The 18,038-nt window shown below is 33.2% G+C and overlaps 1 protein-coding gene across 1 annotated transcript in view; it reads right to left on the bottom strand.

Moving 5' to 3' along the window:
* The window catches only part of LOC149528355 (protein MICRORCHIDIA 2-like), a 313,301-nt gene that overhangs the window by 235,590 nt on the left and 59,673 nt on the right, over positions 1 to 18,038 (bottom strand). The window contains exons 4-9 of the mRNA XM_089811551.1: positions 17,279 to 17,313; positions 16,993 to 17,071; positions 16,723 to 16,812; positions 16,411 to 16,486; positions 4,131 to 4,209; positions 3,919 to 4,053 (exon numbers count right to left, since the gene is read on the bottom strand). Coding sequence (XP_089667677.1) covers positions 3,919 to 4,053; positions 4,131 to 4,209; positions 16,411 to 16,486; positions 16,723 to 16,812; positions 16,993 to 17,071; positions 17,279 to 17,313 — 494 coding nt within the window. The remainder of the gene's footprint in view (positions 1 to 3,918; positions 4,054 to 4,130; positions 4,210 to 16,410; positions 16,487 to 16,722; positions 16,813 to 16,992; positions 17,072 to 17,278; positions 17,314 to 18,038) is intronic.

The following is an 18,038-nucleotide window of genomic DNA, read 5'->3' as shown; positions in this document are numbered from 1 at the left end:
CCAAGTTTCATCCTTCTTGCGCACCATCACAACAGGTGAGGAGCAAGCACTTTGGCTATGCCTGATAATTCCTACCTCTAGCATTTCCTCAACAATTTTTTCTATCTCACTTTTTTGTATGTGTGGGTACCTATAAGGCCTGATGTTTGGTGGCTGGCTTCCTAGAACTAGTTGTATGGTTTGGTCATGATCCCTCTTAGGAGTAAGTCCTTTAGGCATATCTCCAAAAATCACTGAGTGACGATCAATTATTGCTTGTAAATCTGGATGAGTAAGAGCATTAGATTGAGAGACTTCTAATGAACATAGCTGGGCCACAAATCCATCTGCACCTTTCTTAAGAAACTTTTGCATTTGATGAGAGCTTACCATCTGCGGAGATTTTGCCTTCAATCCCCTTACCTCCACTACCTTTTCTTTTGATTGAAATCGCATGAATAGTTCTTAGAAGTTCATCTCAATTGTTCCCAATGTAGTAAACCATTGTACTCCCAAAACAATATCTGCCACACCCATGGATATCGCATTCATTGGGGTATCAAGTTGATTATCTCTCATGGATAATTTGATGCTATGACACTTCTCTGAACAACTAATTATGCCCCCATCTGCAATCAAGACCTAAAACTCTGGGGCTGGATATATAAGACAATTTAGAAGAGTTGTCAACTTTTTGTTGATGAAATTATGAGTACTACCTAAGTCGATCAAAACTGTTACTTTCTACTTCTTTAAGAAACTCGCTACCTTGAGGGTTTGTGGTGTAGTGAAACCTAAAAGTGCATGACAAGAAATGATTGGTTGAGAATCATGTGATTCCTCACCTGACTCCCTATCCTCCTCCGATATAGGCTCATCCTCTTCTTCCTCAATTGGACCTTCAATATAGAACAATTTCTTTTCACAAAATTTATGTCCTTGACTATATTTGCTATCATAATTGAAACACAACCCTTTTGCTCTTTTCTCCTCCATTTGTTGTGGAGTCAACCTAGTAGGTTGAGGAAGAGAAGGTGTTGAATATCCTTTTTCTCTTGTCACATTAGCCCCTTGCTTTCTAGGAATCAAGAACTTCTCCTCTACCCTACGTACCAATATGAAAGACTCGTTTACTGAGCTGGGAACCAAACATGCGTACCTCATGTTGAATGTGATCCTTGAGACCACCCAAGAATAAATCATTCAAGTTCTCCTCTATAATTGCATCCACTCTTAAGGATAGATTTTGAAATTTTTGAATATAATCCTTAACTGATCCTGTTTGTTGAAGCTTAGTAAGTTTGCTAAAGAAGTTTTCTATCACACTATTGCTATATTGTGCTTGGAGTTCTTCTGTAAAAATTGACCATGATACAGTGAGACCCTTTTTCCTCCTATGAGTACAAAGCCAATGATACTAAATGAATTGATCTAGTTCTAGATATAAGGAAGTCATCGTGACCTTTGTCCATATGGGATTTGATGTACTTCAAAAAAAATCTAAATTTGATTTATCCATGTTAGAGGATCCTTGCCATCAAATTTGCACATATCCACCTTTGGAAAAAAATTCCTAGATCCCGTAGGATTATTAAAAATTTGTCATTATTAGTCAACTTGAAAGTTTCAATTGATTGCTTGAGAGCTTCTTCCTTGTTTCATTCATATAGGTGCTTAACATGCTTCGTATATCTAATATATCTCCTTGTAGGTCACATATATCCCTCTTAACCTCTTCCTTGAACTTACTAAGATCCTCATTGGGATTACTATCCTCTGTTGCTTCCCAATCTTGATCAAAGGATTTTCCCGGTGTGGTAGCATTCTTTTTGCCTCTTGTTGAAGGCCCCGTCATGATGGAAACCAATATTTTGAAATAAATCACACAAATGAAATGTAAATTCTCTGATTTTTTAATTTATTTTTTTACTACAACTTACTAGGGCCAAGATACCCTTACTTTAAAAAAATCCAAATAAAAATTAGCAAATTTGCTGCCTTGAGAGAGAATTTTCCTAATTTTGCAATATCTTGTTTTTTTATTTTTTGTTTTTTTTTTTCAACTTCTCCAAGCTTTGAAATTTAGGCTCCTCTACTATGTATTCAAAAACCCAATACAAGTTATACTCCAATTCGGCAGGATGTAAGAGATATGAAAATCTCAATAATTTTCTCATATTTGCTCCAATTCCTCTAAATTTTGGACTATATCTTCTTTAATATGGTCTTCAAAAACCCTTTAAAAATTTTTTAAAAATTCGCTAAAATCTGAAAGTTATGCTCTTCCCAAAATTGCCCCAATGTTGAGAAAATATTTTGCCTCTATGGTGCCAAGATCATACTGTGATACCACTTGTAATGAAATAACTTGAACAATAGAAGAAATAATATGAAATATTATATCAATACTTGATAATAACTGAGAGTAATAGGCCACTTTGAGGTGGCAACCCCCAAATATCTCCAATGAGAACACACTTCACAATATGATGTTGAAATAAGACTCACAACCTCCTATATATACCTAATTATGCTTAGGTTGAAAAGACACAACCCTACATAACACCTAGGCCGACCTACCTACCTAAATAATAATATAATAATGATAACATGACTTAATTAAGGATTAAGATAGCCACAAGTTGACTATTCATAACCCTATATACACCAATATTAAGGGCGTAGCACCATTTGATGAGTAAAGTATCCGATTAAATATTATTTTATTTTGTTGTCTTTATGACATTTCTAAGTTCGAAGATTGTGCCCTTGCTGAGGTATAAGGGTTTGAGGTGGTTGGTGTTTTGCCACTGCTAGGATATAGTGGCATTAGTCTGATTGCAATCTGAATTCTGTTTCCTTCTCTACTGTATCTATTGTATATGAGAAGAGGTTTTTTTTCCTGAAAGAGATATTTGGAAGAGATTGGCGTCAATCTTCAGAAGGGAGCATTTGATTTCAGGTAGCATTTCTTCTGCATTTATATCTGTACTATATGCCTTGTTATCTTTGTTATTTTGGAGTGAAGAATCTCTACTATGCAGTGTTTATATTATCTACTATTGGATGCTAAGATTCATCCATTTCTGGATGCCATTACTCTTGGGGTTTGGACATCAATCTGTTGAGTTCGTTGCCTTTTCTGGGTGATTTCCTTCCAGACTGTAAGTGTCATTTCCAGGCGTTCATATCTCCGCTGAAGGGGCAAGATATCATGGAATTTTGGGCGTTACATTTCCTGCTGTTGAACACCTATGTTATCTGCAACCTAGCATCACTTTATGCATTTGAGCATCCAGCTGCATATGTAATTGGGCATTTGTTAAGACTTTCTGTAGCGTTTGATATTCTTCATCCTCAGTATTGGATCTGCCTATGTATGGATTGATTGATTGGCTGCTCATAGATGCCCAGAATTTCATGTTGGCCGCATGCTCTTCCCTGCTATGGATGACTGAAAAGTGGTGTGGACAGTTGCTGAAACTAACGCTTCTCCATTAGGTGTTGATGATTGTAGCATTTCGGGTGTTTGGACCAGATTGTCATTTATACAGTTACCTATCCCAATGTGGCCATTACTGCCAGTTGAGTATTTGCTCGAGTTACAGGTTCACACTTAGTTTCTCATATAAACTGATTGTTGGTGTATTTTAAAAAAATACCATTCCAATTTTGTTACTAGCATTGGTTTGATAGATAGTTCAGTCTACATACATATTTGAAAGTTCCAAGAGTAAAAGACAAGAAAACAAGAAATATAGATTGAGATCTAACAGCTTAAGGAGTTCAAGTTCATACCAAATGTTTGCCTGTTGTTTGACAAAATGCCACATTGTTGATTATTAAAGGAAATTGATGTTTGTTTGAGCTATATCCGGCTCGGGGTTTTTACAGACACTGACCAATGATAATAAGGAATGTATTCCCAGACCATTATACCTGATTCATAAGTTCATCTTCTGTTTTGAAAGGAGACCACTGCCTGATTGTGTTCAAGTTTTTCAACCAATCATCCTTGGTGCTGCGAATTAACATTGTTGGCTTTCCTGAATCTTGATGAAGTTCAAAATCAACCTACAAAAAATGAAATGTAAGAAAAACTAGATCCTTCGCATTTATAAAGATATGGCTTGTATTTTGGCATAACATACCATTGGCACAATAGTGTCATCTTTCCCTGTTAACCTCAAAAATGTGTATGAAAGGAGACCAATACTCTGAGTAGACGAGCTGCATAATTTCAAAGATAGCAACATTAGCTTTATACAATCCCAACATTTATGTTTAAGATGCCAACATGAGACTATTAAATTCAAAGATCATCAGAATTTGTTAGTAGTTTCAGTTGGATATGTGACAACACAAAAAGAATAGAGAACAACAAACCATATATGCAAAACTATAAAACACATAAAATGCTGCAAAACATGCATAATGAAAATATTGTATAAAAAAGGACAACCCACGAAATATTGAATGTCCCATCTAGGACAAGCAATATGGTGAAGGAGAGTATGAAAGAGATTTGTATGCCCCAAAAGTGAAACGTGTATTAATATATGGAAAAGTATATAAGAATTGATCAGAAGTACTGCTGATAGGTGTTCAGATGTGCAGAGTAGGAAATGGCACTCAAATTGATGAGAAGAATTAGTGCTAATAAGTTTTCAGATGAGCCATATAGGAAATAGCACTCAAATAATGAATAGGGAAAGATTGAACACCATGAATAACTTAATATCACATGAAAATATTGTATAAAAAAAGAGAACCTAAGAAATATTGAATACGCGTTTTATTTTTGAGGCATCCAAATCTCTATCATAGTTCCTTCACCATATTACTCTACCTAGAAGGAGCATTCAAGATATGTGAAAGTATATAAGAATTGATCAGAAGAATGTAATATCCCCCTCTATAAACAAAATTTAATATTAAGACATACTAGAATTAAATGAATAATCAAGATTAATAAATATCAAATTATATATATTGAATAATCTATTTTATTAAATAAGTGGATCATGGTAGCCCTATTTGTAACAAGCATTTACTTGATTAAAAAAGTAAATGGTAATTGATTGCTAGATGAATAATTATGCATATCAATTGATAATAAAATTAATTAATAACTAAATACTAGAAAGCATCAACGATGATCTATAAATTATTAAACACAAAACAAGGCAAAATCAACAAGGTTAAATTAATCACCATACACATCGATAACTAAGGGATGCATGGGTCAAGAAAATGACCCTTTGATAAAGTTGTCCATATCGTATTTAAGTGGTGAACCATGAGAGGAGAAAGCAACAAATGAAATATATATTAAAAATACCCATCGCTCGTACAGGTCTGCACATAATCTAAGGGCCACCATCATTTACACTTATATGCATTTAACCGTGAAGTAATCTTGATTTTCAGAGGAAATCAATATATCAAAATGGAGCCAGCACATATTAATAGCCAAGTACGTATAGAGGAGATCATTGAAGATCAAAGGGAATATACCGAATAAGAAGAAAAAAGCGAATTAAAACAACAGGGCAGCCCTTTTTCATTGGCTCAACCCTACGTAACACGAGCATTTCCACCAACTCAGCGCGATGTTCCCATGCAACTATCATCAATAAATCAAAATGGAGCCAGCACATATTAATAGCCAAGTACGTATAGAGAAGAGATCATTGAAGATCTGAGGGAATATACCGAATAAGAAGAAAAAAGCGAATTAAAACAACAGGGCAGCCTCTTTTCATTGGCTCAACCCTACGTAACACGAGCATTTCCGCCAACTCAGCAAGATGTTCCCACGCAATTATCATCAAAGAGGGAGGTAGGGGCCCGCATACATAGATGCACACATCAATGTGGTGACATAAGTCACTAATTAGGAAAGGTGATAATAACATGGGTTATATACCAGGTCACACTACTATATGCAGTTGATATACATTGAAAATATGAAGTTACCCATCTACTTTTAGGGTATACTATATATCTAAACATATTCTATCCATCACTATAATATAACATGGCTTAACAATATAAATATATTACTTAATATATTTATCAATACTCAACATTATCACAATAATTATTAAAAGTATTTCTCAATATATTATAAACAATTATTACATAGAATTGATCTAATTATTCTTATAATTGAATAGAGACATTATAAGCATAAGACTTAACCTTCTAACTATCGAAATATGATTATCTACAACATTATCATTATCTGATTTATGATTGAAAAGTTACAATGTTACCAAGCAGGGGCTTGTCTAATTCCAAGCAATTGGATCCTTGTCCCAAGATAGGGTAGGGGTCAGCGATCCATAATCTTTTGCGATGCGGACTTGGACCTGTAAACTTTGAGGGAATCCATTGCACATTTTCCATATAGGCAACTTGGATAACATATATATTTGTCAATCCTAATTTCAAGATGATATCATCATTTAATAACTAAAATACCTATTATTAATATTACAACTCAATTTGATATCATCTATAATAATGGACCTGGAATGGGCAAATTACAATTTGGTGTTAGAGCTATGATCTTTCCATCCTGTAGGGTGAATACAATATTTCAATCAATAAAAGATCAATCTATTGAATACAGGTGATAATGAAGCCTAGAAACATGATTATACAAATGATAAAAATTAGTTCATAAATGCAAGTTATTTATGTTGGTTGGGAGAGGCAGAGTAAATCCTCTCGAGATAGGTAGATTCTGAGATGGGTAAAGACAAGATTTCCAATTCCCTGAGGTAAGAATCCGATATGGGTAAGAACATGATTCCTAATGCGCCTACTCGAAGATGAGTGTCTAATGCCCAATGACATTTAAGTTTTCAGCCTCTTAATGAGGGTATGGAAGAAGAGAAGAGTACTTGGGTCCAATATGATAACTATCAAATCAATTTAATTTTAATGCATGTTATTGATCATCAAAGAGACCATTAAATGTGTTAGTTTCCTGGGATCGCTGCAAATGTAATGACACTACCATTTGTTAGAATATATAGTCCAATAAAATTTGAGGGGGGGGGGGGGCGCGTTGTATCAGTTATCTAACTATTATCACAATTATCAACCTTAAACAAACTTAACCATATGAGCAATATAATCAGAAACCACAACAAGATACTCATGCACAATAACACCAGATATGTTAATAAGGGAAACCCTTGATCAGAGGGAAAATCTTGGTAGAGATGGTACCCACAAGATGATGTACTAATATAAATATTCCTTGTTAGAGGATGGACCCTATTAGGAGTCTATAACAACATTCAGTACATATCAATCCCTATTAGGAGACTTTGAATCCTTGTTAGGAAATTCCAACCCTATTAGGAGTTGTGCCAACCTTATTAGGAGTTGTGGAAGACAACTAAACCCACTGCCCAAACAACTTCAAGGGCAAGACCAATGAACCCACTGTCCAAATGATCTCTGTATTATCCCTTGCAGAATAATAGAAATGAATTGTACTTCCTACCTCTATCCTATCAACCGGACCTCTGCTCCTTCTAATCTTGTAACCAGATCACAAAACTCACATCCAATAATCCCTTGGTTCGCTTAATCGCATTCAGTAAACACTCTACTCCTTTTCGCACTTCGCACTTCATACAATGATCACAACACTTTTCATACTCATCTACAAACAAGGAAAACATCTTTCCCTTATACCATATCTTCAAAATAATTCCTTGAGTCGGCCTTAAGGATTTCCCAGTTAATTATAATAAGATAATTATTTAATTACAATTACAATAGCACTATTGGCTCATAGTCTATACAACTTCTCACACATGCATTACTAGGGCTTGCGCATCGGCTGACATCATCATCAGACTATCGTCTATCACTAACTGACCGTGCATCTTCTTATTACATCTCAGATGAAAGATATATTACAAACATCAAAAACTTCTTTCAAAGCCACTGTGTTTGTACTGCTCTTAGTAAATCAAGTACAACTTCCATACGTCTTCGACTTATGTGTTGCGCATTAAACCTCGTTGTCAGGACATAATGCAGAACATGTCCATGACCACGCATCACCAGACAAGCAAAACCTTGTCCGTACAACTAAGATCTCTTTGCTACTCTACTAGTCTTCACAGACTTAGTGCTATGTTGACATCAATGACAAACACAGTCATGAATGCAACATGTTAATACTCTCCAATGCTTAGGATGCTCCCCCGATGTAGTATAATCAGCATTCATGCTAACACCATTGTGGTATGTGCGTTCCAAGAACAACAATCTCTCTTTATATTGTGAATGCGATATGGATAGACATGTTTCTTCATGGGGCATATTTATTCATAGATATTTAATTAATATAACACTTTATAATTTAACTACTCACACACACACACACACATCACATATATAAAATATATATATAATAGTTTAGTCTCTTGAGTTTATCCAACTAAAGCTACCAAACATTAACACTTCCTCTTAGCTAGGGAGGATAAACACACATATATCTTTGATCAGAAGATATCCATCATTTTGATATCACATTTGATATCAAGAGTATTGATCTCCCAGAATATCAGCATATGATATTCATCAAATACTCAATAAGGTTTGATATAACATCTGATATAATGAGTATTTGGTGCAGGAGCACCTAGGTAAGGCTAGTTTTCTACTTTGGGTTCCTAGTCAATTTTTGGCTTATAGTGGTCTTAGCCAGACCACTAGTGAAATAATAGGGCTAGCTGGTCCTAGAGTGTCTTAATCCTTAGGAGGCCTAGTTAGGTCATAAAACAAAAATAAGTAAACCTTCAAGGTTACCTAGTTGTTCAAAGTTGCTTTGTGTTGTGAAAATGTTGCAAATATTGTCAAATACTGCATTTGTGCATTCAGAGGGCTAGATTGGACAGAGAAAGGGTGGAATAGTTGCTTCATGGCCTAGGGAGTGTAGTTGGTCATTTGATAGTGTTTCATGAAGGTTTGACCAGGTTTGGTCTTAAAATGCAAAAACTTGTCAAGTTGCATGACAACTTCGCAATGCTACAAAAGTTGTCATGATAACATTTAGTACAACATGATTGCATCTTTGGGCATAGAGATGGATAATTGTTTTAGACAGTTGGAACATGTGATGGATACCTACATAAGGCCTCCCTCAACCTGTGAGAAGGGTTGGAGAAGTTTTGTGGAAAATTGCATTGTGAATACAAAAACAGTATGTGTGAAATTCAGTCACAGTATTAGCATTTTTGACTATTTTCGGTGGTTTAATGGATTGAATCATATAATCCTACCATTGCATAACGTGGTTGTTGTTATTTCCTTGCTCTATGTGTGAATAGTTTGGAAGTTTTTGTTGTTTTGTTGGCATTTTGTAAATAGTTTTGTGTTTTAGTGTTGTCACTAGTGTTGTCCAAGCAAGTTTTACAAATGGAGGCCTAGCTCACATTTCCACCGTGCAAATTGTATGGTCTCTTGGGATTTGTGAGGGGACTCCATGTGCATAAGGTATCTAAGAGCTTGGGCCCTAGAAAGTTGTTTTGCATTTATTAGGCGATGCCCTAGGCGAGCCAAAGCAACATAACTAGGGATCACAGAGATCGCAATAGCATTTGGATGGATTGAATGCATTGTTTGCTTCAATCTAAGTTTATGGAGAGGAGGTCTCGTATATGGAAAAGCTACATTGCCAAGGAGAAGTCCTGAGGAAGAGTTTTGTTAGCTGATTGAACAGACCCTAGCGGATGCTGTCATAAAGCAAAGAAACCCTTGTTTTTAGGCCTAATTACAGCAACCCACTGTACGGACAATTTGGGGAAGTGAAACATGATAAATCTTAAAGGTCTTCCAAAAGGGTGTCATAAAATTAAAATTATTTGCCGCCTTGTTAAAAGTGCTTTTGAGCTATAAGCCAAAAGGTGAGTTTTAAGGCCTAATTCCTTGTAGCCCTAAAAGGCCTAGTTAGAAGCAATTTCTTGAGATCAATAAGGATCTTATTGCATTTTGTGCTGTTGAGCATTGCAATGGACTCAATGCCTTAGAAGTAGACCTTCCTCTCCATTGGTGACTAGTTTGGTCATGTCTGATCATTTGGTATGGATGATGCAAAAAGACACTTAATGAAGAATGCATATTTTAGTTGGTTTCATTGTTGGTGTGGACAAGTTGAAGAGGTGGAGGATTGAAGATAAGATCCTCTTGAAATAGGGTTAGTGGAAGAACCCTAATAGGCTAGAAAAGTGGCCGAGAGAAAACCCTAGGAGAAAGTAGGGTTGAGCAAGATTTGTCCTTACATCAGTATTGGTCTCCCAGAATACATGATATTCACCAATTACTCAAAAATGTTTGTATCACATCTGATATCATGAGTATTGGCCTCCCAAAATATCAACGATATTCACCAAACACTCTTTGAGTAATAGCCTTCTAGAGATGCAAGAAATTCACCAAATACTATGAGTAATGGCCTTCCAGAACATCAAGTTGTGTGATATTCACCAAGTATTCTTTGAGTAATGGCCTTCTAGAACATCAAGATGTGTGATATTCATCGAGTACTCTGTGTAATGGCCTTCCAGAATATCAATATGCATAACATTCACCATGTATTCAAAAAATGTTTATAAGGTATGTGTACACACATTCTCATAATGCTTATCATAAAAACATTCACTATGCAAGGTATAATCTATAATGATCTACATAGACATCGTAAGATATCCATCATAATAGAAAATTAAGTTATTGTCAGATCGTCACCTTTCAATAAGTTCTACAATTACAAGTGACATTATTTGGAAGTCGTCACTTCCTCATGATGTATACAGGTGGTAGGCCCATTAAATCATGCAATCACGTGCATGATACCAAAAGTTTAAATGAAGTCAAAACTCCCTCTGATTCTAATATGATCAAAATCTTCGAGATCAACTGAAACATATCTTCTATTCACTCCTTCAAACAAATGTTTTAGATTGCCTTTGAACATCAATCTTCTAAGCTTCTTATCCAAACTTGCCTTTAACAAAGTGTCAAGCTCCCTCTGAATCTGATATCAATCTTTTTCTTTCTCTACAATAATAATCTCGGAGGAAAAGATCAAGGCATATAGCTCTTATAGAATGTATTTTAATAAGAGGGAGACTAATGTAATACTCAACTTAGTCATTTATTTAGAGAGGACCCTAAATCCCTAATCTTTATTGACCTTTATTATTGCTCCATACTTGGGGCGGGTACCTCTTAGTGTAATGTCCCTTACTAGAACATTAAATTATTTAATATAGAGTTTGCCAATTCATATTTTTACAGACCAAATATCTCTGTATTTTTTCATGTTTCTCCATTAAATCTCTTATCAATGTATAATATTCCTTATATATTTTGTTATAAGAAAATATGTTTCTTTTCGTTAATGTTTTTATTATTATTTATTAATGTTAAGATTATGTTATTAATTTCATTTATTATTAAAATGATAATAAATTATTATTATAAATAATACTTAATTACCATTTAATCCATCTTCATTTATAAATATTATTATTGTAATATAATATATTATTTAATATTATATTATAATATGAAGATTTAATTATATAAATATTATTTTAGTGAGAATATCACAGTCCTCCCCTCTCACTTTTAGTTGTCCTCAAGCAAAAAGATGTTTTCATTATTTTTTTTATAAAGCATATAATTGAATGCAAGAAAGCAGAAGAATTTTATGGATTATGCATGAAAACATGAAGCATACACCAAGTAGACACATGAATGCATGAAGACGGGAAGTAGACACAAAGTACACACATGAATGCATGAAGACGTGAAGTAAACACAATACATACATATAATCATGCATTCTTTATGAATGACTTATAACTTACAATTTGTAATGTATTAGGGTTTACGAAATTGATTTTACCTTTTTAATCGAATCATTTAATCAAAAGTGATTATGAGTAAATGCATGTCTATGAATAAGGTTATAGTGTTGCCTAATAGAATTCATTATTTATCTTTAACACTCATATCATCTTCATAAGGATTAAAGGAGTTGATGTTATCCATAGATACTAATTGCAATGTCTCCTTAGGGATTAGACATGAAAATTACTTAATTAAGTCATTTCAAGTTATAGGCTTCTTAAAAAGCTAGTTTTTTAAGATTAGGAAGTAATTATCTTCTGTCAAACCAAAAGTTATTATTTAATTTGTGGTTCAAAGAGTACAACTGTTATCCAAGTTGCCTAGATGCCAAATGTGCAAATGGATTCCCTCAAAGTTGACAAGTTCAAGCCCGTGTCTCAAAGGATCACAAATCACTGACCCCTACCCTATCTTGGGACAAAGATCCAGTTGCTTGGATCTAAATAAGCCCCTCCTTGATAACATATACTCTTCCCTTCCATAAGCCAAATAATAATAGGATTATTAAACAAATTGTATATATAATTATAATTTATTAGATTTGTTTACTCACTAAGAAGACTTCACATATTTTTATATACCCAACAAGGAACTATATATTTACCTAGATTGGTGCTATACTATTTTGGAGGCCCATGATGGAGTGCATTCATTTTCTATTTAAATTGAATTTAATTGAATGGAATTGCTTTTTTAACATTAATCATTTATATTTCCATTTTATTGGTTAGCAAATAATAGATTAATAAGAAATTATATTGATTCTTCTATTTATTATTTGTTTCCATATTATTACTTACTTATGGTAATAATACATCTTAGATTATAGTACATCCCTTTTAAATATAATATTGTTTATTCATATTGCCATTCTTTTAATTAAACATTTCGCTTTTAGTTAATAATAGACATACCCTTAAAACAATGTCAATGATAAACATACCTCATTAACTATGTTGACATTAATATGCCAACATATCTACATAAGAGTTTGAGTTTACTAATAATAGTTTCCCCTCAATTGTATTTCCTTGTCATTCTAGTAAGAGATATTTTGTTCGTATTAGTGGAAACCAACTAGATATAATATTTTCATGCCCTCATAGACTTAAGGTTCCCAAAGTTGATACCCATATATTTAATTACATGTTAATACACTTCTTCACAGAAGCTTCATATCCAACGAGAATAGGAGTACGTCTTTGCTGAGTTGATACAAGGAGATAATGATATTGTGAGAATACATTAGTTGCAGGCATATCACACTCGAATGCTATGATAACTATTTCCTAATGTTGTAATAGACAATATCTCTTTCATGATAAGAAATTACATTGATTCTTCTCTTTATTATTTGTTTCCATATTATTAATTACTTATGGTAATAATACATCTTAGATTATAGTACATCCCTTTTATATATAATATTGTTTATTCATATTACCATTGTTTTAATTAAACATTTCGCATTTAGTTAATAATAGGCATACCCCTAAAAAAATGTCAATGATAAACATACCTCATTAACTGTGTTGACATTAATGTGCCAACATATCTACATAAGAGTTTGAGTTTACTAACAATAGTTTCCCCTCAGTTGTATTTCCTCGTCATGCTAGTGAGAGATATTTTGTTAGTATTAGTGGAAACCAACTAGATATAATATTTCCATGCCCTCATAGACTTAAGCTTCCCAAAGTTGATAGCCATATATTTAATTACATGTTAATACACTTCTTCACAGAAGCTTCATATCCAACGAGAATAGGAGTACGTCTTTGCCGAGTTGATACAAGGCGATAATGATATTGTGAGAATACATTAGTTGCAGGCATATCACACTCGAATGTTATGATAACTATTTCCTAATGTTGTAATAGACAATATCTCTTTCATGAGATTGTTATTTTTCTAAGATTGAGTGTTGGGTATATTTGTTGGTAACTTTTATAAACATATGCACCCCTAATGATTTTTTTATGGTGCTTAATATGTGTAATAGTTATTGTTTTGATTCTTTTAAACATAAATCATTGTTACGAAATCTATGGTTCTTATTTCTCACACAACATACCTCACTTACACATATAAATTACATATACAAATCACTTCTCTTTGAATCATAGACATCGTTTTATGTTGTCTTATCAACTACTTTGCTATCATTCCATTTATTTGTAATCGATGCAACAATAGGAGTAATATGTTTACACAATAGAATTCAATAATTTCTACCTCAACATTTTCTTATTCCTTTGCATTATTTTACTCTGTACCAGACTATACAAGTATCCTCACAGACATATTCAATATACCATTTTCTTTTTTTGTTGGCTGCATTTTTTAGTGTCTTGCTAGGATCTTTCTATTTGTCTTTATGTTCAATGATTTGATGTTCTACATATAGATACAAAAGATAAACCTCTTTTGTTCATGGAATAAAATGAGTCAATTGTTCCTAAGTTTGCTGACTCGCCACCCTTATTGTTATTGATATATGGATGCCATGTTATGATCAATTTCTAAATTGATCATGTGTGGGGGTGAACATGTTGTAGATCAATTATAATTCAGTACAATAATATTTCTTTTTGTCATTGGTTCACAATCCATCTAATTAAGACAATATTTTCAAAACATCAATGCATGTGATTAATCTTTATTGACGAGCGGTTTACTCGGCAATTAATTTTTTTGATTATGATTGTTCAAATTTTAAATCATAGGCAACATTAAGAATGATATTTTGCCATGATTTTCAAAACTCTATTTGAGTGATTAATTTAAGCTCTGGTTTTTTTTAAGACCGTCATCTAAAATATTTATCATTGTACTATGGTGGATTTGCAAACTTATATAATTGGTAATGTCGAGGAATGTGCTCCCTCGCACCAATTGCAGAGATTTGCAAACAAGAAGAATTAATTCCAGAAGACTTTGTGGGGGGAGATATTATAGATATTTGTGTTTCCTAAAGTCAAGACTCTAATTAGTATTGGGTTCTTAAGGTTTGGTGGATGCATTATGTGCTGAATTTTAATTACCATGAACATAAAAATGTTAAAGCTGATACTTATATACTTAAAGAAACATTTTGATGTCGTTTATTGATGGAACTTAATAGTTTAATGTAGTGGTGAAAATTCTCCTTCAGTGGATTATTTTAGGACAATCATTCTTACAAAAGAAAGTTTGCGATGCTCCTAAACCTTCAAATCCACAATATTGTTGTTGTACACAGCAAAAATATCTCTTTAAATCATATAATCACAGGCTGATAGGAAGACCAGCTCTGATACCGTTTGTAATGTCCCTTACTAGAACATTAAATTATATAGTATAGAGTTTGCCAATTCATATTTTTACAGACCAAATATCTCTGTATTTTTTCATGTTTCTCCATTATATCTCTTATCAATTTATAATGTTCCTTATATATTTTGTTATAAGAAAATGTGTGTCTTTTCTTTAATGTTTTTATTATTATTTATTAATTTTAAGATTATGTTATTAATTTCATTTATTATTAAAATGATAATAAATTATTATTATAAATAGTACTTAATTACCATTTAATCCATCTTCATTTAAAAATATTATTTCTCTAATATAATATATTATTTAATATTATATTATAATATTTAGATTTAATTATATAAATATTATTTTAGTGAGGATATCACACTTAGACTCACAGATTTATTGGTTTTAATATATTCCTTTTGTCCACGTTGCTCTAAATATGCCACGATGGATCTATCATTTACAATTTAACACTCCTTTTTTGGCTCTACTGCACGTGCCACCTAGGTGATTGGTCTTGCCTCTCCAAAATGATTTAAATAGATATGGTATTTAAGTTAGCTTGTAATCTCTGATGTTTATAACATAAGAACCTAGTTGATTATCGATTTCAGAGAAGATAGTTACCATTCTTTTGTGTTAACAATGTTGGATGTTATCTTATAGTTTCACCTATGTAAGAATTTGTCAGGTTGTTAAATCAAGGAGTACCAAAAGTAACCTTATCTCCCAACCTAGTCCATGTGTACTTATATACTATCTTCAAAACCCTACTAATGTTAGGATAAGAGAAGTATTACAGAGATCATGAAAATCATTGTAGTTAGTTGCTGGATCTCCAAATCTGTTTGGCCTTTTTGGAAAATACGTATTATATGGTATGAGTACAAGAAGCAACAGAATTACTTAGTGGGGACATCCCAGCCAGTTAATGTTTCTACTTATGATCAGCAGATGATAAAAATGAGTTTGGATCCAAAATTATGTGCAGTACTAACAACAAGGGCTCCCATAGACCTAGTGTGCGTACCAAAACCCTTTTCATGGCCTATCAATTTTAGAAACATGATTTAACCTGACATGTCACAGTGCTCTGATTTAATTTGTGACTGGTACATCATCGTTGATGCAAATCATCTCTTGCAGTTTTGTTATGCAAGGGGGAAAACATGAGCATACCTCTGATAAACAGAACGACTGAAAACAATGACATCTGCCCCTAGTCTCATAGTACTCGTTTTAAAACCATTCCCATCTGCAAACAAATATCCTGTTAATAATCTGGAACAGATTCTTTTGCTAACAGAAGCATGCAATCAACATATAAATTTATATAATATTTTTATAAAACCCAAATGAAAATAATAAGGAAAGCTTAAATAACACTGAGTTCATCAACCACCATTATCAACTTATTACCACTCAAGTTTGTGCACGTATGAGATTACATAATATACCCTTAAAAAATCAATATTGATCTAACTCACTTACATTGTCCTATAGTTGAGTTTTTATTTTTTGCTGAGTATCCCAAGCTCATGCATCGACGCATACAATCAGGATCCATTCCACCTCCATCATCTGGAATCAGAAAAGAATGGCTATTCTGACATTTCTTTGTCCTTAAGGAAAGAGCTTACAAAATATATGTAGTATAGCACTCCAATCATTTAGGTAATAACTTGCTCTTAGAAAAAGCACCAGAAGACATCAACACTCGCAAACATAAAAGTATCACTTTGACAAGCATTGTAGATATACCTTGGAAAAGAAGAGCTGGACTGCTATTATTTGCATTCTGAATTTTGTCCACAAGGACAAAGCTTGCACCATTTTGAATCTAAATGTATGTACAGTTCAGATGGATATTTTACAAAATTATATACAAACAAGTTTGCTTTATTTCATGGTAAAATGAACAGTTAGTAGGATTATAATAGATTAATAAACAACTTCTAACATTGGTCAAAATAAATGTTTTAAACATCTCGATTCTCAACAAATACTATTTTTCTGCAATAATGTGGCAAAGATTAAGGTGTGTTACCTCATCAACTGCATTATCAAGTAGCTCTGCAATTGCTGTAAAATAAAAAGTATAATTAGAAATGCTCTCAATACATAGTACTCAAAAGTGCCAATTTTAAAGGAGTAAGAAAAATATAACTACAGTTGCTTTTTCTAAATAAATTGAAGGAAACAAAACCACAACTCTCAGCAAGAGAAGTGTACACACCAACATCTCATAAAATGAAAAATGTCAAGGATAGGATTATTGCCACAAAACGAGAATGCCAACCATTAGAAGTCAAGAGAATATAAAAACCAAGATTTAATAACTAGATTGATTAAGGAGACAAGAAAATATTAGAATATTGTATTGTCTCTTTAAAGGTCATCTTAATCTTTAGTTTATTTGTTAGTTTCTATTTTCATCTTCAGTTCATGATTGTTTCTTTTAGGAACATTATCTTTGATATGATATGATATGATAGATTTTAATGACGTCCACGAGACTAAAGTAGTCTATGGGACCCATGCAATCGCCCTCCCGAGTCAGGAGCCAAACTAGTCAGTTGCAAAGTTTTGGTTAACTTGTCTCTTCTTCTCTGAATTTTGATAATCAACTCCGCTGTTCTCTTCACTTGATCTTCCTCAAATAAATAGTTGAAGTCCTTGTTCTGCAGAATTTTTGTATAATCAGATCTGATGTCATTGTAAGCCAAGCATTCCATGACAAAGTGTTGCTCTGTCTCCACTGTTCCCATATTGCAAAATAAACATGTTCTGTCTGCCCACTCTTCCTT

Source organism: Cupressus sempervirens, chromosome 11, assembly GCF_028749045.1.
Source record: "Cupressus sempervirens isolate cs-2001-9-10 chromosome 11, ASM2874904v1, whole genome shotgun sequence".
In the NCBI taxonomy this organism is placed as follows: Eukaryota; Viridiplantae; Streptophyta; class Pinopsida; order Cupressales; family Cupressaceae; genus Cupressus; species Cupressus sempervirens.
This window is presented reverse-complemented; position numbering and strand designations above follow the sequence as displayed.